Source organism: Zosterops lateralis (genome assembly GCF_965231275.1).
Source record: "Zosterops lateralis genome assembly, chromosome: 3".
NCBI lineage: Eukaryota > Metazoa > Chordata > Aves > Passeriformes > Zosteropidae > Zosterops > Zosterops lateralis.
Genome location: NC_139764.1, coordinates 371435 through 394582, shown reverse-complemented (window position 1 = coordinate 394582; position 23148 = coordinate 371435). Strand labels below are relative to the sequence as shown.

At 46.7% G+C, this 23148-nt stretch overlaps 1 protein-coding gene across 5 annotated transcripts in view; it reads left to right on the top strand.

Moving 5' to 3' along the window:
- The window catches only part of RALGAPA2 (Ral GTPase activating protein catalytic subunit alpha 2), a 99852-nt gene that overhangs the window by 65109 nt on the left and 11595 nt on the right, over positions 1–23148 (top strand). For 4 of the 5 annotated variants that reach the window (XM_083856668.1, XM_083856669.1, XM_083856667.1 and 1 more), the window contains one exon: positions 22153–22274. In XM_083856668.1, the coding sequence (XP_083712794.1) occupies positions 22153–22274 (122 nt within the window). Of the gene's footprint in view, positions 1–22020; positions 22042–22152; positions 22275–23148 lie in introns of those variants that run through there. The other variant, XM_083856671.1, reaches the window with a different exon arrangement.

Sequence of the window (23148 nt, the reverse complement as noted above, 5' to 3'; positions counted from 1 at the left end):
ACCCGGGCCAAAGCCTGGGTATCAGCCTTGGAAAGGCAATTTCCATCCAGCAGGCCTATTCCCTTGTCCCAGAAATGGCGGTGGGAAGGCATAAAGGCTGCAGGAGAGCAGACCCACGTGTGGGCATTTCCATGGGGTACTTCCCCAGCACTTCAGGCACTGGTCGTAACACAAACATGCAATCGCTGGTAGAGGTTTAGGTCATTTTTCAGACTTCTCTTTTCAAGAGACCCTGACTTCAGTATGTGGTTTTCATGAGCCATACATTCTGAAATTGCTTAATCAAAAGTTAAGGAATAACTGTCTAAACAGGAAAAACATTTTTAGGCTTAGATTTGGATTTTCTTCATGACTTAGTTTCTCTGTTATTGAAAATGAGTGGCTGAGTTGAGTGCTGGCCATGCTTTGAGGAGGCGAGACATATCTGACTCCTCTCTAGCCTGACTGGCTCTGTGCCGCTGACACTAAAAGGAGGGAGGCAAAGTAAATTTTGTACCTCTTATATAAAAGATACTTTGATGGGCAGCACCATAATCCTACATCGTCCTTTAGAGAGGAGAGGTTTCCCCTCTACCTGCATTTCAAAAGCTTTGAAAGCCATCCTGTTACTGGGGACATGAACACGGTGATGTCAGGTGAGAAGCATAGGAGAAAGCTATTTTTTGTAGCAGGTTTTCTCAATGGCATATTGAATTGGGGGGGGGGGGGGGGTTCTCCTCAGCATCATAATTCTGTGTGTATTTCCCAGTGCTTTTAACTGTCAGGGTTCTGGTATATAAACAGAAGTAGATGCCTTTTGATGATTTCTTAAACCTAACGTTTAGTAACAATCTAATGGGTGTACAGTATTTTCTGTTAAACAAAATCTCAGGTAATTTTCTGGGGTTTAATACTTCTCTGAATTGGCCTGGGACAGTTTTCTTGGAGAACTGTAACTGTAACTTGTTCTGAACAGCTGCATTTGTGGCACCTCTTTAGGGTCGTCCACCTGGCTAATTTTCACCCATGAGACAGTGTGGATTATCCAACACCTTGCTGGCCTATGTTTTGTGGCTTCCTGAAGTAAACGAGACCTTCCCCTGCCCACCTTCCAGCTGGCAATCCCTGAGGGGTTATTTGGGGAGCAGTCATTTCACTGAAATCTGCGTAACAAACTTGGTGTTAGCTCAGCATCTCAGTACTGCAAAGCTTTGATGCCAAAAATGTGCTGTTGACAGTTGGATCCATTACAGCTTAGGGAGAGAGCTCAAGCTCCCAGGCCCTTGCTTTTCTGTGTTTCTGAAAGCTCTTTCCTGAACTTGTTCCATCCTTGTGACCCTGACTGGCTTCTTGGTATTGAAATGGGGTTTGTGAGGGCTGTGCTTGCCAGACTAGCACCCTTCAGGCAGTGTGGCAATGCAGGCAGGATCACAGAGGCACAGAGCACTTTGGAGAGCAAGTCTTGAAGCTGATGCTCAGACTTCCCATAATCCCATGATCATAACTGAACAGAGCACTGCACTTCAAATTTCTGTGTCCAGCCCACCACCTTCCTCTCCCCACTTCCAGCCTCTCCCAAAGCTGGGAAATCTGGTGCTCTGAAAGCACCATTTCCCACAGACAGCTCCGGTCGTAAGAAATGGAAGATTTTTCTGTCCTTAACCAGTAAATACAAGCCTGTGTTATCTGACAGTTTCAAGTTGTAGGAATAGCAGTTACACCAGCCCTGGGCTGCCAGAGGGACAGCACAGCCCTCACTGTTAACTTCCCAAGCCTGGCAGGAGAGAGGGATTGTTCCAGTCCAGGAGAATTCAGAAACCTTTTCTTTCTAGGTTTTTGCAGAACCTGTTGGGTTTTGTGCTCCCATGTTTTATGACTTGTTGCCATGATAATTCATCTCATTTTAAAGGTTTCTCTAATTGTGATTGATGTGTAATCATTCGTTTTATTGAACCTCATTAAGGTCTGTGAACTTCTGTCCCAACTTACAGTAATTAGAGCCCAGATAGCCATTCCATCTGTTCCCAAGCACTGGTTAATTAATGAACTTTTAACGTGTTCCTTGCCTTGTAAAAGCCCTCAGTATTCTCAAGTTGCTGAATAGGATTTGCATGCCAGCATTTTCGTTCATTTTAAATGCCACAGCAACGTGCAGTTTGGAATCCCAAAAGTCAACACAGAAAGTCCCGGGATCTCAGAAAGCAAAGTGGTGAGATTTTACTTTCTGTTCTCACTTTGTGCATCAATTACAGTATCTGTGAAACTGAGATTTGCAAATAAACGCCTGACAGGGTCTCCAGTGTTCTTTACTGCCCAAACCAACAGGTTTGAATCTTCCCTTCTATTGCTAAAGAAAATGCAACAGAGATCAGTAAACCAAATGTTTCATTTTTCATGTTAGCACTTACTGGAAGAACATTAGAAACAGAATACCTTGCAGACACACATTTTCCTGCCCTTATATTTCATCCTTTTGTTACATTTTGAGCATCAGGCCCGAGACAGCTTTGTTAGTTTTATGTAGCATTCACTACAAGAAGATTTTTAGGATGGAGCAGAATCCACCACTGCTGCTGGAGTTGTCAGAGAGACTGTTGTGGTCCAGGACTGGGAGGAATCAGCAGGATCCAAGCTCCTGAGTACTCTAAGTTTCTGTGCTTCACCTCTGTGCCTTCTGACTGTGCAGTAACATGCTGAGTCACTGATCTGTGTGCAGAGAATAAATCATTGCATTTTTTAAAAATTCATTTAATTTGTGTTTGCTGAGCGGACAGGAGAGGCAGTGTTTCTAGTGGCAGGAGTTTAAAGAAAATGTTGGGGGGTTTTTGCATTGTTGCATTCATGATCTGCTGTTGGTTTTTATACACAGCATGAAGGTGTAGGACTGTAGCTGTGCTCTGCCTCATTTGGATTGATCTGTGTTTACCTTCAATATTCAAGAAAAGAATTAAGTCATACTAGTCAACTCCCTCAAAATCCCTTTCAGCATCCAAAGGCCAACCATCTGTCCGGCCCAGCCATTCTTTCCTCCCCCAGTATGCTTTTTAGCCAGTGCTTTGAGCAAGGCCGTATCCTGGAGAAGCAAAATATGAAGGGAAATAAAGGTCTTGGGCCTGAGGCCATGCTTAGCAATGCAAACCCTGTAAATTGCAGATGGTTTTTGTGAAATGAGTGCAGAACCCCTGGTTCTGTGGTACTTCAGCATGCTGGTCTGTGGCACGGTGGGTGTCCAAGGCACAGGCAGGCTTCTCTGTGGAGAGATTTCCAAACCAGCTACCTTTAATTCCTTTTTCAGTATTTCTGTGTGCCAGATCGTTGTCTCACCACTGATCCCACATTTCAAACAGTCCACTTGGCAAATCCATGTGTGCTCCTCTGCTCCTTTTTGGGACTGAAACATTTTGTTACTGGCAGATTTGCAAGAAAAAAAATGGATTTTTTTCTCAAGCTTTTTGGGAAGTGCAGGTGTTTTGTCTGGGAATGTGCTGGTTTGTGTGCAGTGCCAGGTATGTGGGACTCAGCCATGGTGCCGCTTCTTCTCCATTGCTGATGGTTCTGCAAGTCCAAGGCTGGGATCTTGTTGAAATTCTTCCAACATGTTGTTCCACTGGCTGAGATTGAATTAGGAACAAATCCATTCAGCATGTGCATTTACTAAGGCATGTTTGTAAATCATACCACTCCATTACAACTGATATTCAGGGGATGCAGTTTTACTTACACGAAGAAAACTGGGATGTTCTTCCTGGGCAGTCCCTCTTCTGTTCTCCACGAGCATTTACACTCTATTAAACACATTTTCAAATGAAAAAAATGTGCAGACAATCTTGGTGAGGCTTGAGCAGCAAACAGGACATCCCAGTAAGGGAATGAGAGGAGGGACCTCTTGCCCCTCTCTGGTAGGATCGTACTGTTGCCTGTGTTCCGGTTTTCTGGATGTGCAGAGATGTCCTCAGTGTTTGCTTCTCAGGGCTGATAGATGCGAGTCCTCCCAGTGTGAAGAGACCTACAGGCACAAATCTCTGCCTTAATGCAACAGAATGAGTTTAGATGCTGCATATGTATTTCAGCAATATTTTCTTTTAAATCTGTAACCAGGAGTCACATTCCACCCTTAGTTAGCTAAACAGAAGTGTTAATTAAGGGAATTACACTTAAGGCTGTTCTCTGTCAGGTAGCTGATTTTATGCAGTAGGCATTTACATTAAGATTTTAATATTGCCTGTATTTTGTTTAATACTAACTTATTTTTCTTTTTAGATTAAAATATTTTTAGCAGCCTTTCTGTAGGTTGCCTGTAAAATGTTTGATGTTATTTGAGTTTATTAAGAGAGATAAGAGGGATGTTGTTTTATCAGCTGTTAAATATTATTGCATGTTAATCCATATTTTAGAAGTTCAAAGTCTGTGCTAGCTCGTGTTTCTCTGGTTTTGTTGCTGTTGGTACAGACATGCTCATATGGAACATTCCCATTTGTGTGAAAAACAAATTCAGCTCAGGCCATGCATAGATTGTCAGAAAGATTAAAGTGTGCATCGTGCAATTTTTCCTCTTTCAGAAAGGGGCCTTTGATGTGCTAATGTTTGCTTTCTCTCTTTTCATAGCGAAGTGCTGGGCATTGTTTCGGGTTGCAGAGTAGTGTCTGCCTCAGAGAGGCAGATTCAAGTGCCTGGAGCCCAATCTTGCACAAGGTAGCAGCATCTGCAGTGGTACTGCTGGCATTGTCCAGGGGATCAAATAGCAGTGTGCCTGCACAGATGGATACCAGGGCAGGCAGTGAGGAGAGATGTTGCCAAAAAAGCCAAATATTTAATATCCAATATCCCACTTGTGTGTGCCAGTGTTCCTGCAGTTACACTGAGTCACATGCTGCGGGTCTAAACCGCAAAGCTTGGGTAGTGCAAGAAGTGCTCGCTGTAGGCTCTGAAATCACACCCAAGGACAAGGCTGTAATGTAGTTCCAAAGTTAATTGGCAAGTGAAATTATTTGGATGGGCTCATCTTGGGTTGCAGTGGACATTTTTCAGGTAGTAGATAAAATTTTGCAGGCTGCTCACAGGACCAGCTTGAGCTGATATAGCAGGGGCCTGATGTGGGTGGTGACAGTCATAGTGATAAAGGTGTGTGGAGAATGAGCAACTATGAACAGCCTTTCTTATGCCAAAAGACAACAATTCTCCTTTTGTAATTTACTGGGAAGGAATGGTTTCCTGAGTTCTTCAGAATATAAGTATGGGAAGAGACAGTGCGTAACTGGGCAGGAGTGAGTGGAGCACTGGTATGTGTTCTGCAGAAGATGGATTAGTTGGCAATTGAATGATAAAAGCCTTCTTTTTCAAACTGTGTGAAATTTGAGACAGTAAGTTAAACAAAACCTGGAATAAAACTTGAATACAGGAAGACTTGACAGCAGCATGCAGTGTCCCTGCTGTGTAGCTTCTTCCCTGGGTTGTAGTCCCCGCATATTCCCCCTTCTCTTCCACCAACTGTGATGCTTCATTAAAAATTCATCCTGTGCTCCTGTGCCTTTTCTTTGGGATCTTCATGATCTCCTTTTATACCCACCATGACTCAGCAGTTAAGGATGTCAAAGAACTTCAGAAGTTTAGCTTAAAGAGCACTGGCTGGAAGCAACAGTGAGAACACTGAGGAAGTGATGTACTTCAGTGGAAGCTTCTCGTGGCTTGTGCTCAGGCTGGGTCTGTGGGGAGGCTATGCCACCTGGGCACAGTGTCCCCTGGGCACCAGGACTGAGCTGCTGGGCACTCATGCTCCGTTAGAGTCCTTTCTGTGATGTGTGGCGCTGCAGATGGTGCTTGGAGGCATGTGCCAGGGAAGGGTTGGCCTGTGTGGTGATTTGCAGTCACCTCACAATGGAGTGTCTCTGTGCTGCTGCAGAATGAGACATGTCAGAAGGGCCTGGCAGGAAGCAGATGGAAAAGGCTGTGTGGAGCAGAGTGGCGCGGTTGTCAGCGAGGGCTGAGGGGCAGGTTTTTGGTAGCCTCAGAGAAATGACCAGAGCAACTTGCTTGTCACCAGTTGCCATCCACATCTCCTGCCTGCACTGGCTTGCAGGGATCAGTGACTCTTCTGCAGGATCTCCCCCCTCCTATCACAGCTGTCTCTGCAGCAGCACTGGCTCACTCATTTGCCATCTCAAATCAGGTTAATTGTCTGTTTTAACAAAGTGCTGCCGCTTTGTGAGTTGGCCGTAATCTCATAATGGTGGAAGTGGGTGCTCCATAACCCAGACACCTTGCGGATGTAGGAGTATACAGCCCCAGTGCTTGCACAGCACAATTGCTTACTGATGCTCTTCCCTGGTGTGTCTGTGTGACCCAAACTTGTTAGCACGTGGGGTTCTCACACAAGCACAGGTCATTGCACCTCCCACCTGGTGATGTGCAGCTGCCCAGGCCCAGCCCCAGCCTGCTCTGCTCCTGGACTGCTCTTCAGTGGCTTTTAACCTGAATACACAGAATGCCTCCAACTGGGAAGGGCTCCAGCAGCAACTCAGATGATCTTCGGGAGCACCTTGTGCTTCGTCACTCCTTGTTTCTGTCATATTTGTTCCTATAGGCAGGAGTTTTTCTTTTGCACTGTTCTGGGGTTCAGCACTTCCATTCCCATTCCCCTGTGTGTTAATACCTGTATACAATGTGTACCTGTATGTAATAGCCTGGTTTCTGGTCTCATTATCACTCCTTTTCAGAGATGGTTTGAATTTGGCCAGTCCTGGGTGCTACAGCAGGCTGTCAGCTCGAGTGTGCAGCCAGCCAAGCAGCCCTCCCCACTGCTCTCTCTCCACTTCCACTATCATTTCTCTTGTACTTGGATTTAGGACTTAAATAGTGTTTAATAGTGTATTGTACCGCTCACTCAAGAACTTGTCCTGTAATTAATTGCAAGGATAAGACTTCATGGCCACCCTTGAAAGTTATGGGGAAAACTTTTCAGAAACAGTAGAACATTTAGAAGAAGTTACCAGCAGTGAAATCAATATATTGACTTGCCTTTTTGTGAAGGAGTCACTTATATTTTCAGTTTTGCTCACTCTCCACTCACACATCCCACCTCATAAGTTAAAAAAAGCAGTTTCTATAAATGTGCACCAGAATTTTAATTTACTCCTCTGGGTAAATGGGGAGCCATCACAGCATTCATACTGGTTGAGCTGTGCTGTGGAAGTGGAATCCAGTTCCCGCACTGGGAGGTCACCTACAAGGGGAAAAAATGTTATTTTAAATGCTGACTTAACCTGCTTTTGGGGTTGCTGTTTGGCCGAGGCAGCCAGCAATGAGTGTGCACTGCTCTCTCTCTACCTGTTGCAGGCTGTTGAAAGGAAGGGTATGTTCATTTAATGGATTTTAAGCAACATTATTCAAAGATCAACAAAAGGCATTCTGTGTTACATGAATAAAAGATTTCCCCATGCTCCTTGTTAACCCTACAATGCCCACCAGTGTCATTGAAGTGCAGCCACCTGGCAGGGAGCTCTGGGCTCAGCTGCCACAGAAGCAGTGCCATGTGCTGCAGCACGGTCCCAGCCACTGGTCAGCGTGGATGGGGTGGCTGGAGGAACCCGCCCGGGGGCACAGGTAGAGCATGGACGGGGACACTGAGAAAACGAAGCCCCCACCGAGCCCCTGCAGCCTCTGGCACTCGGTCAGATGTGGGAGATGTTTGTCCATGTGTGCCACCCACAGCCCCGTGCCCGGGGCAGCCCACACTCAGTCTCTACTTTGGAACATCCACAAATGTGTCAGGTGAATATTCTAAACTTCTGTCCTCCTTATATTGGTTTTAATTTAAAGCTGGGACATCCCCGCTGGTTTCTTGCTGGGCTTTCTATAATTTGTTTTTCCTTCCTACCCTCTGACATGGAGCAATTTCCTAGCCTGTGTCACTGCAGCAACAAGTCTGTTTTGTGTTAAGCATCTTGCAAATGGTGTCACTCATAATGGATAATAAGCCCCAGTTAACTGTCCCTGATTGATAAATGTAAATTACCAACTATAATAGACCTGAAACTGAGCCATTTAGTGTTAGACCCAGAAATTATGAAAAGATCTGTAATAAACTAGAAGCAGCAAAATTACTTTGTGTAATTATATTTTGTACTGCTTGTAGCTGCCAGATCATCATACTCTTATGAAACTGATAGGGTTTGATAACATTTAGTAGGTGAGAAAATATATTTATAAATTGAAGAGACTTGTTCCTTAATGAGTGAGTTTGACAGTCCATCAGTTATATCCAAGGCACAGAGATGCCCTGAGATGTCGTTTCACTGGCTGTGATTTAGTTAGAACTAAATTAATTGAACTTCTTTGAGGAACAAATTAATTTGGTGTGTGCATTTATATTCCATATAGTTCCAGGAATCCCACTGTCTGTGTGCTGCTTAGCAGCAGCTCAGTGAGGCTGGTCTCCTGAGCACACAAAGCCACCTTCGTGTTACTGCAGTTGTTCCACGGGGTGGGAATCACACCCCATGAATGGCAGTGCAAATAATTTTGTTCCAGACTGTATGTAAACAATTTTGTGGCACATTATCATTAAAAAAGAGTCTGGCATTATCTCCTTCCCCTGTCTGTGGAGGTTTAGGTTCAAAGCTGGGAACTGCAGAGGCTGGCACCTTCAAGTTCTAAATAGTTTGGAGTATGGCATTATCCTAGGAGATTCCCAACTGTGCCTTCACCTGGGTACTGCTGTGATGGAGCTTGACCTGTTCTTTGCCTCCAGGTGCACTGTGGAGCAGATCTCGTGTGGCATGTGAACTCTTTTGGTGACATTTCTGGCTTTAGAATATCCTTGTATTTGGGGAGAGGAATGGCAACAAGTGTAGGAATGTTAAATGTACATGGCTGTTAAACTGGAGACACTGCAAGTCTGTGTGTTTGTGTATCTGCAATGACCAAAGTATAACAGCACTAGTTCAAAAACCTTTACAGCCCTCTATCTTTTGCTTTTTTGGGCTTTATTTTTTTTTTTTTTTAAATTATATAATTCTAAGATATGAGTCAATACCAACTTCATTTTGTCATCAACTGATATAATCATAAAATAAACTCACAAATCTTGCAGGCAAGTCTGCGCCTTTCCTACACGTCTGGGTACAGGATAGGAAGGTATAGCTGGCCCAGTTCCCCCCTGCCAGCAGCTTCTCTTCATTTATGGTGGGAGAATCTCATTGCCCACCTATATTGTCTGCACCACCTTGGGATCTGGAGTTTGGCTGGATCCCTATGAGCTCCACCTGGAATTTCACAGTGGAGGTAGTGCAGATCCTGGCCAAGTGGCTTGCTATGATCCCAGCATGGGTTCTTGCTCTCCCCAGAGCCCTCAGGAGAGAGGAGCTCAACTTCAGTGGTCTGGAGCACTGGGAAGGTGGCTTTCAATTAGACCTGCACAACTCCTGTCCCTTTATCTCTCAGGATTGAGTAGAGAACTGTGTGGCTACCTCCAGAGAAAGCATATTTGGGGAGGGAATCATACCCCACTAATTTGCTGGTGAAAACCTTGTGCCCAGGTGTCACGATACAGAACCCTTTCATAAGCAGCCTCTTGGTGGTAAGATCTCAGTGTGCCCTGTGGAATGAATTGCCAGTTAGGGCCCCTGTGGCTCTGGACTGGTAACAGGCCATTACATCATCATTGTAATTGAAATATTTTTGTCCAAGCCATGTTAGTATAGTGGTAAGCACAGAATAAATACAGTGGCTGACTAGACCTTGGATGGGCAGAGGGCTGTTAGCTCTACGCAAAATGTACAGTGCTGTGTTTTAGGGACAGTTGTGTGTGGTTTGTCACCTCTGTGACACGAGGAACACACTTAATGGAAAAAAGTTAATAAAAGGGATGAGGTACAGGCCCAGCTTTTTTTTCAACAGAGCTGGTCTGTGTACAAACAGGACTAGCTGGGAGGAGAGCATTGCAGGGCCTCTGGTAGAATTACAAAACTTTGGGTAGGGATGCGCTTGAGTGCTGTCAGAGTACAGAGTAGTATGGGAGCAAGAGGGTGACCCGGTGTCCCTTTGCTCCTGCTGTGGAGCGGTCGGTCTGTAATGGTACGTGTGTCTGCTTCTGAGGGCTTCCCACCTGTGGGAGTGCTCGGAAATTAAGATGAAAGCTTATTTTCTGCCTTATTCATAATAAATGTAAGAGTCTCCCCTGAAGCACTTGGCGTGACTAATGTGTCGCATATTCTTGCCATCCCAGAGCAGCAGACGAGTGCTTCTGCCAGACGGGTGCTTGCAGCACACCTTAGGACTGCCTACAGCGTCAGGAGCCAGGCGCTCTCACCCACACAGATGAGTGTGAGCTGGAGCCTTTTGCCTCAGGGCACCTTCAGAACGGCTTTGCTGTTACACTGCTTGATTTCCACAGAGATGCTTTGAAACCACGTGAAACGTGTTGTAGTTTTGCTGCACTTTCCCCTTTAAAGTGATTACTGGCAGCCATCTGCACAGGAGCCACCATATCGCACCATGTGTGCTGGGAAATACCGTGGCAACATGCCCTGTGACTTGGAGCTCTCGTGGGTTCTTGGGGACCTGAGGCCCATCTCCATCAATCAGCACTGAGGTTCTTTTGCAATCCTGTGAGGGACGCAGGCCCCGTTGTGATGTGGGAGGTGGCAGAGCTCCAGGTGCAGTGCCAAGGTGCTGGGCAAACAAGAAATCCCTTTGCAAACCTCTCTGTACCTGTCAGTCTCAGGGAAAGCTGCGTCTCTTCCACACCAGGGTGTTCTGGGCTCCAGCCATCCCCCCAGCACAGCCATCCTCCGACCAATCGCCTGTCAGCACAATTGGTGGCACAGCAGCAGAAAATTATGCCGCAGAGAGGATGAGCTCTTGTTTTTGGCAGCAGGGGATCATCTGCCTGTTTTAGATAAGGAGGAGGAACAGCAGCCCTGCACAGGCTGGCCCTGCTCTGCCAAGGGAGCCCTAGGTCCCCTGGCTGCAGCGTGGACAGATGGCTGTGAAAACGGCTGGCAGTGGGGAGAGGGGCCCACAGACCCCAATGGTCACACGCATGTTACATGGACCGGTTTAAGATGGGCGCCACTGGAACGTTTCTATCTTGGATGCTTTGGTTTATAAAAAGCGCATAAGTCTGTGGTGACTGACAGGTACAGTTTAATTGCACCTGTTTAGTGAAGGATATACATTACTAAAATTCCCCCAAAAGTTCTTGGTGAAATTCGTGCAGCGATGGCCGTCACTAGACCATAAATGATGGCAAGCATTATCAAGCAGATTGAGTTTCACACCAAAACCGCCTAAAACCACATTTTAAAAGCACAGTAACTCCATCCTCTTCACAGCTGGGGGGGACAATTAGGTACAAAAAGTTCATCAGCCAACACATCTCTGCTAACCTCAGTTTTATGGTCCTGGCTTTATTCTGCTTTGGTAAGTCCCAAACGTTTATGTTCTTGTACGTTTTCCCAACTGCTGTCACAATGTCAGGAGCAAACCCTTTTTGTGAACCATCTTTGGGCCCTATGATACAATCAGGAGAAAACTGAAATAGATGTTTTTTGCATTGAACACTAAATTCAAAGATTTTCTGCAGGTCTCCCTAATTAGGTAGAGAAGGAATTGGCATGGCATGTGGACACGTATCCAGCCTCGATGTCCGATGGGCTGGAAGGAACTGTCTCCCTCTATATTTTGAGCTTCTCCACTGGCCCAATGCCCTGAAAGCCCTTCTCCAGGTGGTCTGCACATCGCAGATGGGAGTTGCAGCAGGTCCATGCCAGCAGACTGCATTAGGGTTTCTCTGGAGCCACAGGAACAGGCGTTGCAGTGAGTGCTCTCTGCAGACCCTGGCAGTGTCCTGGGTGCCAGTCATGGCACTGGTTCCCTGTGGCATTGGCACAACCCGTGGGCTGTGGAGAGCAGCCAGGAGCTTCTGCCCAGCCTGACCGCAAACCCACAAACACTCCTGTCTTTTATTTGCCCACTTTGTCAGCAGAGCACACTGGTCAGTGACAGTATATAAATGGCACCTAAATGTGTTTATTTTCAAACAGCATGGGGCAGGATGGGCTGGCTATTACCATCAGCATGAGTGGGGCCCTGAGAGTTTTGCTTGAGGTCAGCATGGAGTTAAGGTTAATAAGCAGAAGTTATGTATTTTCAGGATCTGCTTGAGTCATCATCTTCTATATTCCCTTGTTTCTCAACAGGGCAGTTTGGTATGGTTTAGTGGCGTGTGTGTGTGTGTGTGTGCAGGGAGGGAAACAGTGGGCAGATCCTGACCCTGGGATGGCTCAGGTCACCTGCAGAACTCAAATTATGAGGACTTTGAAGGGTTTTCAAGGTCATTATGTTTTAAACTGTGTGTCTGAAACTGGCTCTGCGTTGTAGAGGTTAAATGTAGAAGTGATGATGGTGCGTGAGTGCTGGGTGGTACCCATCTCTCTGGTGAATTTTCAAAAGCTTGTCTTTTGCATCGTCCATCTGAAAGCATGTCCTGTGTGTTTCGCTTTGCAGGTCATCCTGCTGCTGCAATAAGATGTTGTGGTTTATTGGAAATAGCTGATGTTCACATTTTAATGTGTTGGGGGTTTTTTTCAAACAGCCTTGTCGTGATTTGAAAGCAAAACGAGTGAGAGGCTCTAAGTCAGAAATATAATTTAATAAGAAAAAAGGTAAAAAGGTAAAAATAAAATACATGCGATAACACAAAGGACCACTGACAGAGTCAGAATACAACCTGAGCAGGATAGTGGAAGCAGTCCAGATGAGATGGTCTTCCTGAAGCAGTGATCCTGTAGAAAGGTCTGGTAGCTCTGCTCCTCTGAGCTGCTTGCACTGTCCCACATACCAGCTTATATCCAGGTGAGACTGCTTGGCTCCTCCCCCCTGGGCAGAGCATCTCACAATGGGATGAGGAGTGTGAAGTGGGTCCTTGATGGCCCATTAAACAGAGATAACTTCTGGAGGGAGTTACCTGTGAGTCATGGGCCAGGCGTTGATGGGCCATCAGCAGAAGACACCCCAAAGGCAGGGGCTTGGGGAAACACTGCCCCACTTGGTTTCAAAAGTTCATGAAGATAGTGATAGAATAAATACTTTGTGTACCTCCTACACTGCAACCCAGGACATAATCCACCCCTTATTCTATTACCATCTACATCATATCCAAATCAGTACATTCTTACAAAGATATGCATACACATAGAGAATAAAATGTTACACACTGTTCTCACTTAAAATTAAGTCTCCCTGTGGGTTTCCCCATCTTTCTGCATTACCCACTAAGTGTGACCAGGTCCTTGAGCAAAGACAATCCCACGGATGGGTCTGCCTTTTCCTGAGGCGAGATTAATCTAAACAGTCTTCCCTAAAATGCCTTTCATATGTACTGCAGGGACTTTATCTCCATCCACTGTGTGCAAGGGTTCAGATTGTGCAGGACCACCTCGATTGATAGACCCTTGGGTGTTGACTATTCAGGTAGCTTTGGCTAAGTTCATTTTCCAGTTCTTGAAGGTCCCCCTGCCAAGTGCCTTCAGGGCAGTCTTTAGTAGTCCATTGCACTGTTTAACTTTTTTGGCAGCTGGTGTGTGATAAGGAATGTGATATATCCATTCAATACCATGTTCTCTGGCCCAGGTGTTTATAAGGCTGTTTTTGAAATGGGTCCCATTGTCCGACTCAATTCTCTCAGGGGTGCCATGTCTCCACAGGACTTGTTTTTCCAGGCCCAGGATGGTGTTCCGGGCAGTGGCATGAGGCACAGGGTAGGTTTCCAGCCATCCAGTGGTGGCTTCCACCATGGTCAGCACGTAGTGCTTTTCTTGGCGGGTTTGGGGAAGGGTGATGTAGTCAATTTGCCAGGCTTCCCCATACCTGTTCTTCAGTCTCACAGTTGTGGATGACCTGTGAGATGCTGTCTATAGTAAGGTCCACCTCTCAGTCATGGGCCCATTGGTATGTCGCATCTCTTGCTTGATGACCAGAGGCATCATGGGTCCAACGAGTTAAGAACAGTTCTCCCTTGTGCTGCCAGTCCAGATCCACCTGTGATACTTTCACTTTGGCAGCTTTGTCCACTTGCTCGTTGTTGCAATGCTCTTCATTAGCCCAGCTCTTGGGTACGTGGGCGTCCACGTGTCGAACCTTCACAGTCAGTCTTTCTACTCGGGCAGTGATGTCTTGCCAAATGTCAGCGGCCCAGATGGGTTTTCTTCTGCGCTGCCAGTTGGCCTTTTTTCAGCGATTCAGCCATCCCCACAGAGCATTAGCTACCATCCATGAGTCAGTGTAGAGATAGAGCCTCCACCATTTCTTTTGTTCAGCAATATCCAAAGCCAGCTGGACAGCTTTAAGCTCTGCAACTTGACTTGACCCAACTTGTCCCTTGGTAGCCTGTGCAACTTGTCGTGTGGGGCTCTAAACTGCAGCTTTTCATTTTTGGTTAGCGCCTACAATTCAGCAGGAGCCATCAGTGAAGAGAGCGTATTGTCTTTCAGTTTCTGATAGCTCATTATATGGTGGGGCTTCCTCAGCACGTGTTACTTGCTTTTCTTCTTCTTCAGACGGTAATCCAAAATTCTCACCTTCTGGCCAGTTTGTTATAACTTCCAGAATCCCAGGGCGATTTGGGTTTCTAATACGGGCGCGCTGTGTGATGAGAGCAATCCATTTGCTCCATGTGGTGTCAGTGGCGTGATGCATGGAGGGAACCTTTCCCTTAAACATCCACCCCAGCACTGGTAATCGGGGTGCCAGAAGCAGCTGTGTTTCAGTGCCAATCACTTCTGAGGCAGCTTGAACTCTTTCATAGGCGGCCAAGATCTCTTTCTCTGTGGGAGTGTAGTTGGCTTCGGAGCCTTTGTAACTTCGGCTCCAGGATCTCAATGGTCGGCCTCGAATCTCCCCAGGCACCTTCTGCCAAAGGCTCCAGGACAGACCGTTGTTCCCGGCTGCAGAGTAAAGCACATTCTTCACATCTGGTCCCGTCCTGACTGGGCCAAGGGCTACTGCATGAGCAATCTCTTGTTTGATCTGAACAAAGGCTTGTTGCTGTTCAGGGCCCCAGTGGAAATCGTTCTTCTTGCGGGTAACCAGATAGAGAGGGCTCACGATCTGACTGTACTCAGGAATGTGCATCCTCCAGAAGCCTATGGCACCTAGGAAAGCTTGTGTTTCCTTCTTGTTGGTAGGTGGGGACATGGCAGTGATCTTGTTTATTATTTCTGTGGGGATTTGGCGACATCCATCTTGCCACTTGACTCCCAGGAACTGGATTTCTTGAGCCAGTCCCTTAACTTCACTTTGTTTAATGGCAAAACCAGCTTTCAACAGAATTTGGATAATCTTCTCTGCTTTCTCAAAGACCTCTCCTGGGGTGTTTCCCCATACGATGATGTTCGTCGATGTACTGCAGATGGTCCGGAGCCTCACTTTTCTCTAGTGCAGCCTGGATTAGCCCATGGCAGATGGTGGGGCTGTGTTTCTACCCCTGGGGCAGTCAGTTCCAGGTGTACTGCACGCCCCTCTAGGTGAAAGCAAACTGAGGCCTGCACTGTGCTGCCAAAGGAATGGAGAAGAAGGCATTGGCAATGTCAATGGTCGCATACCACTTTGCTGCCTTGGACTTTAGCTCGTACTGAAGCTCTAACATGTCTGGCACGGCAGCGCTCAGTGGTGGCGTGATTTCATTCAGAGCACGGTAATCCACCGTCAGTCTCTATTTTCCACTGGACTTACGCACAGGCTATATTGGGCTGTTGAAAGGTGAATGAGTCTTACTGACCACCTCTTGGCGCTCCAGTTTACGGATCATCTCATGTATGGGAATCACAGAGTCTCTGTCAGTGCGGTATTGGTGGTGGTGTACTGTTGTTGTGGCAGTTGGTACCTGTTGTTCTTCGACTCTGAGCAGTCCCACAGCATAGGGGTCATCTGAGAGACCAGGCAAAGTATTCAACTGTCTGATGTTTTCTTTCTCAACTGCGGCTATCTCAAAAGCCCAGCGATATCCCTTCGGGTCTTTGAAATATCCATTCCTGAGATAGTCTATGCCGAGAATGCATGGGGCCTCTGGGCCAGTCGCGATGGGGTGTTTTTGCCACTTGTTCCCAGTTAAACTCACTTCAGTCTCTAACACAGTTAGTTCCTGGGACCCTCCTGTCACCCCAGAAATAGACATGGATTCTGTTCCTACATACTTTGATGGCATCATGGCACACTGGGCCACAGTGTCAACCAACGCCGTATATTCTTGTGGGTCAGATGTGCCAGGCCATTGGATCCACACAGTCCAGTAGATCTGATTATCCCTTTCCTCTTCCTGGCTAGAGGCAGGGCCCCTCTATTCCTGGTCATGGCATATATTGTTCTCCTCCTGTACGTATGTTTCTGAGGTCCCTTCCAGAGGATCAGTCATATCATCATTCTTGTACCGTCTGGAGTTCTGAGAGACTGGGGCAACCTTGATTCTAGATGGGCTTCTTGTGGTAGGTGTTCCTTTTTTCAGTTCACGTACCTGGGCTGCTAAGGAGGAGGTGAGTTTTCTATCCCACTTCTTCATGTCTTCTCCATGCTCTCGAAGAAAAAAACAGAGGTTACCTCGTGTTGTGTATCCTCTCTCTCTGGCCGGGGTATGCCTGCTCCTAATGGCAGAGACTCTCGTTGGCTCTGGTGAAATATGATAAATTTCTTCTTTAAGTTCTTTTTTCAGTTTCTGATGGCCTTCTTCAATCAAGCTCCGGACTTGCTCAGCCAGTCGTGTTTCCACAGACGAGACATGGGTACAAACTGGGGCGATGACAGTGTCCTCATAAATTCTTAATTTATTAGCCAAGACACTCACCTTGTCCTCACCTTCCGTCCATTGCAGTGTTGCCAGGTAACGTGAGTACATCTCTGGTCCAAGCCGTGCAAGTCTTAGCCACATCTGTGATGTGCACTGGACATCATCTGGGTTTTTAGGAAATCTCTCGTTTTCTGAAAAAATGATCTCCAGCACAGCCAATTCCCTCAGGCATTGGATACCTTGTTCTATTGTGCTCCATTTTCCTTGGTGCACTTGGAGGTCTTCTTTACAAAGGTATCTGTCTTTCACACTTGTTAGCAGTCGCTGCCAGAGGCTGAGAGGTTCTTGGGTTTTCCCAATCCCCTGGTCAATGACCACATCCCGGGACAGCGATCCCAGTTGCCTGGCCTCAATTCCATCCAGAGTGGTGTCATTGGCTGCAGCGTCCCAGATGCGGAGCAGCCAGGTCAGGATGGACTTGTTGGTCTGGCAGGTGAATTCCCTTCGCAGGTCACGCAGCTCACCCAGGGATAGAGAGCGACTAATAATCTCTATCTCTGTCTCCTCTGCTGGCTGCGAAGGTCCTGCTGTATTCTTGTCAGTCACTACACGGACTGATTTGCTCCTTGACTTCTTTTTCTGAGTGGTGGCAACTGCTACTGGTTTAGGTTGTTTCAGTTCAGTGACGGTTTGTGTGGAGATGCTGACGGCACCTTTGGTTCCCTTCCCCTCTGTGACAGTCTGTGTAGACGCTGATGCTGTTGCTTTGCTTCTCTTTCTCTTTTCTTTTTCTTTAAGAACACGCTGTATCACACCAAGTAGTGTTTTGATCCTAAGCATGGTGCAGAAAAAACAAAGGGCTGTACAGAGAAGACAAAGCAGGACTAACAATAACATAATACTGTCCTTGGCATCCAGAGGGTACTCAATATTTTCAAAAACTGCTGTGTGATGCCTGAAAAGCTGGAAAAAATCATTCTTTACTCCTCCCCACAGGGGCTGAGTGAGATTGTTGAGGCTCCAGATGTAGCATCCTAGACCAGGACACGAATCCAAAACTGGGTATACATTCTGAATGCTGTTCATTGCCTTGGAGTTTATCAAGCAATGGACATAATAGACCAATAAGGCAATTTTAGTACCATACCCTGGTCTACGCAGGAGCATTAAGACTGGCAGATAGTGCCCCATGTGTGGAAAAATATAGAGAGATAGGTATAAGACACATGTAAGCATGTTGAGCATCATAGCAAACAGGTGTCTTCTTCAATACAAAACTGTAGTTCTGACTTTTCTCAGTGCCTCTGGCCCCATGTTGGGCACCAAAAAAAGTCATGGTTTGAAAGCAAAACGAGTGAGAGACTCTAAGTCAGAAATATAATTTAATAAGAAAAAAGGTAAAAAGGTAAAAATAAAATAAATGTGATAACACAAAGGACCACTGACAGAGTCAGAATACAACCTGAGCAGGATAGTGGAAGCAGTCCAGATGAGATGGTCTTCCTGAAGCAGTGATCCTGTAGAAAGGTCTGGTAGCTCTGCTCCTCTGGTAATTCAGTGGGTCAGGGCTGCTTGCACTGTCCCACATACCAGTTTATATCCAGGTGAGACTGCTTGGCTCCTCCCCCTGGGCAGAGCATCTCACAATGGAATGAGGAGTGTGAAGTGGGTCCTTGATGGTCCATTAAACAGAGATAACTTCTGGAGGGAGTTACCTGTGAGTCATGGGCCAGGCGTTGATGGGCCATTAGCAGAAGACACCCCAAAGGCAGGGGCTTGGGAAAACATTGCCCCACTTGGTTTCAACAGTTCATGAAGATGGTGATAGAATACTTCGTGTACATCCTACACTGCAACCCAGGACAAGCCTTCATTGTGTGGTTGAATTGTTAATTGGTATGCTGATAAAATGCTACTAGAAGTGTCATAATATTCAAATATTGAGATTTGATTGCTGTATTCAAATAGGACCTAAATTCCTGCTCTCTCAGTTTTTTATATATTTATGATCAGTAATTCACACCTTGTCATGACTCTCAGTGTCATTATTTCATATGAAATGAAAAAAAACCAAACCTGTTTGTGTCTGTCTAAAACATTTTGCTCTGAAGTTTTGCCTTGGCAGAAGCAAAATGTAAAATAATGCAGCCGTGGAGGAGTGGGTCAAATTGCCATACATGTTAAAAGAGGAGCTTTTGGTCAGCTCCTTCGAGGGTCTGGTATAACTCCATTTATCTGCAGATCTCAGGGGATGCCCCAAGCCCCTAAATAACTAGGGGCTTGGGGCGTCCCTGAGCTTAGTTAATCAGGGCAGCCAGCTTTCCAGCTTTCCACCAGGGTAGGGTTCAAGCTCACAGCCCATCCTCTGCAGCCAGGCCTGCTGCCGCAGTGGATTTGTGTGTTCCCTGGAGTGTTCCAGCCCTGAGGCTGCTCTAGGAAAGCCAGCCAGGCACTCGGGGCTCCCTCCTGGCTCTGCTCAGAGCTCAGGGGTTTGCTGATCCATGGTTGCCTTTTTAAACTAGTAGTTTATGTAGCACTTGATCTAAATTATGCTTGGTGTCGGGGGCACCTTGGTGTCAGGTGTGCTCTGCTCAAAGCTTGTAGGAGAGCCATGACACAAAGGTTCTAGTGTTTGTAACTCAGTGATATTTCAAGGTTGGCTCTTAGGCTGAGGGCACAGCATGTTTCCGTGGGGCAGCTCTTACAAAAGTATTGCTCCACGGATTTTCGGGGCAGATGTGTTCCTTTCAGGATAATATGTAGGAAATCTCGTGATGCTTTTTTTACAGGACAGAGGTGTTTTTCAGATGTTTTTTTTACAGCTTGTTCATGATGCCTCTACATTCAAATTCCTAAACTTCAGTAAAATTTTAGTTGACTTTTTTAAATGAATCCCAACTGTTCTCCCAAATGTGTTCTCCCAACTGAGACAGAGGTAGCAGGGAGTTTAATTTCACTTTGCTTCAGTCACTTAGTTCTCTTTTGATTAAGCTGTGAGTACAAACAAGCACAGGCATCCCGCTCGCTGCCCATATGGCAGGAGCTGCTGCGCTCCTGCTGCTCCAGGGAGCCCAGGAGAGCAAAGGGAATGCCAAGCCAAGGTGGCTGGTGAGTGGAGCTGGGGTGTGCAGCACCTAGGCCTTGCTGAGCTGGCGTCTTCCTTGTGTGCCTCCAAAGTGCTGCTGGATCCGCAGGGCTCTCCAGATACTGGAGTGTTCTTCCTCAGCTGCCTCTCTTGTAGCTGCTCAGTTGTTTGTCTGGGCAGTTTTTCCCAGTCTTTTGTGTGATGAGCGGCATCCTGCAGCTCATCAGTAGGATTTTACCGGGTACAGAGCAAACCTGGGTAGCCTTTCTGTGCAGCATTTATTCGAAGAAGGCAGCCCTGTGCAGTGCTTGGGTGTGCTGCTGTGTGAGATGTGCAGAGCCGTTTGGGACCCAGGAGGACATTATCGGGCAGATCATGGAAAGCCTTTTCTTGTCCCCCTCGGCCTGGTTGGAAGCCCACGAGCAGCTCTGGCCGGGGCCGGGCGATGAATCGAGCGCTGCCGGCCAGCCTGTAGGCTCAGGTGGTCGCCAGCCCCGGTGTTGCTGAGCCCTTTCAGCAATTTGTCACGCTTGTGTCCGCTCCCGCTGCGGCAGCACGTGCCAGCTCCGTGTCGGAGGGGCTGCTGCCAGACGGGTGCAGAGCACGCTCCGCACGGCCCTGGCAACAGCCGAACGTCGAGGAATCAGCATCTCCATAATGAGCAGTGAATGGCATCCGTCAGTCCCTTTAGAATTGGGCCCAGGCGTGTGCTTCCCCTCCGAGGAAGTTTGGCAGCCTATTCATTAACAAGAGTCATCAGGAGTTCAGCCCATAAAGGGGAGGCAGCTCCGCACGACGCGGGCTGGCGCTGGCGCTGTCAGGAATGCGTTCTCCCGGGCTTCGGGCAAGGCAGGAAAACTGAGCAAATAACGCTGTCAGCAGGTGCAAACGCTGAAATGCTGGCTATTGATTTTCTTTCTTCAGGCTTCCAGGGGAAGTTTATAAGAAGATTTATCACGTATCAATCGTTCTCTATGAGTGTTAAACGCAAAATTTCTCCTTTCTCTTCCCTTTGTTGCCACCACGCCTGCAGGAACTCGTGTGCAATGAAGACATACTTTGCTTATTCCCTTCGAGGTCAACACTAGACTACCATCTCCTGGCTTTAAGCACTGCTTTTCTCTGATTTTTTTTTTTTTTAAGAGTTTTTCAGAGTGGTTTTGTTAATGTACTGCAAGTCACAAATGGCACTTCAATATTAATTAGTAATGCTTTTCAATTCTAAATACCCTCACCTGCATTCTGCTGTCACTAGTGTTATTCTCCTGCTCCTAATTTCTAAATTCAGCTTGGCCTTTGCTCCCACCGAACAGCCTTGCAGAGCTCGAGTGCATTTCCGCGTAACAGAAACACAATGAGGCGCTGAAAACTTTTGTTTTCTCTGAGGAAACGGAGAATGAGATGTCATTCTGGCTCCTGCAAGCCCTAATTCATAAAGTCATATGTGAGGCTCTCCAGCCCATTGTAGGTTTGTCCCAGGCGTTATCCTGTTATTGGAAGTGTATATTCACCTTCTGAGCAGACAGAAGCTACACACAAAAGGGGAAGATTTGCTTTCCCACTGTGAAAGGCTGCCGCAAGCAGGGGTCCTATTAAGACAGCTGGAAAGTTGCTTCAGCTTGTTACGCTTGTAAGTTTTATTGGTGACTGGTTTTTGATTACACATTTGAATGCTGTGTGTTCCAGGTTGCCGAGTTTTAATTAAAAGGCAATAGTCTCAATGTTAGCTCGCTTTGTTGCATGCATTATTCAGGCCATAATGCATGCAAGTTGTGGGCTGGGTTTGTCCACTGTGCATCATTTATTTGGTATACATAAGGTTGCACCTTCTAGCACCTGCCCTAAATATAACTGTCATACTTTTGGAATTGGTTTATTGTGCTTAATTTGTTCTAAGAAGTCTAGTGATCAAATGAAGGGGAGGGGGGGTGTTGTATCCCTCTGTCCTGTAACTTTTTTCCTCCAATCTTGTTACTTTCTGGTTATTGGAACAGGAATATTGTGTGCCAGGAGCTTCCCACAGTGCCACAGCCTGTTTGTGAACAGTGGGTTTTAATCTAGGACTTTGCTCCTGTGCTCGGCAGCTCCCAGGTCACAACTTCTCAGTCAGAAAGCTCAAAAGGTATTTCCCTGAATTTCCAGCCCTGAACATATCTCCCTCCTTTTTTCTCCCATTCAGAACCATTGGGCAGTTCTGGTCTTGTTCCCTGCCTGCTCCAGCCCTGTCAGTATGGATGTGGGGCTGGTGATCACGGATGCCGTGGGACAGCCTTGAGTTCTGCACACACCTTTCCTTAACGGGGCATTGCAGCTATGAGGAGAGAGCTCTGTACCTCGAAGCCATCATCCAGAACCACAAAGAAATGATGACGTTTGAGGATTTTGCTGCTCAGGTCTTCTCTCCCTCTCCCAGCTACTCCCTCGGTGGAACTGGTGAGTTTCTGCATGTTATTCTTCTCTGTAGCTCCAAGAAGCACTTGAGCAGCAGATGTACACCTGTATTTTGTAGATAAATGCTTGCAAATTTAAGAACACTATTCTTCCCCTGAATCAACTAATGAATATCAAAAGGAATGATGACATTCATTTTAATTTGTTTTGTATCAGAGCTATTCATACTGCTTCTTTTTTCAGCTATCCTGTTAACCCCCAACTCTGGAGAGGTTAATGAACTTTCTCGCAGTGATGGGCTCGGACTCATTCAGGACTCTGGGTTCTTGCTGAGCTGGGAATAAGTTGTTCAAACGCGAGACCTGAATCAGGGCTCACTTATCAGAAACACTTCCTCGCAGGGGAAGCTGCTGCTAATGCTAAATGGGGATTATGCTGCTGAGTTACCAGGGTCAGGGATTAATGCACAAGAAATGCAGGAACAGGGTGCTGTTAGGGAATCGCAGTGATGTCCGGGATGCGGGCGCATCCCGTCAATGCAGGCAGATGCAGTGCAGCCTGCCCTGCAGGACCTGGCCTGGAGACTCCGAGGGGTTTGTGATAGGGGAGTGGGTGTGTGGGGTGTGTGTGTGCATGCACGCACAGATCAGCACTCATCAGTCATCGGCCTGCTGAGAGGTGACAGCATTGTGCCAAACTCTGGGAATTTATTCCTCATGTGCCTTGTGGAGGATATGGTTAGTGTGCAGTCATAATCGCTGCCCGGCTAGTTTGAATGAGTTTAAGTGAACCTCTACTGAAAGGGCGCTTTGGCTCTGAAATGCGCATTTCTGGTGCCTCCAAAATGTGTTTTTTTCCAGTATCCAGAAGGTATCTGGTCACTGTGTGCTGGACTCTCTAACAAAGATTCCTTAAT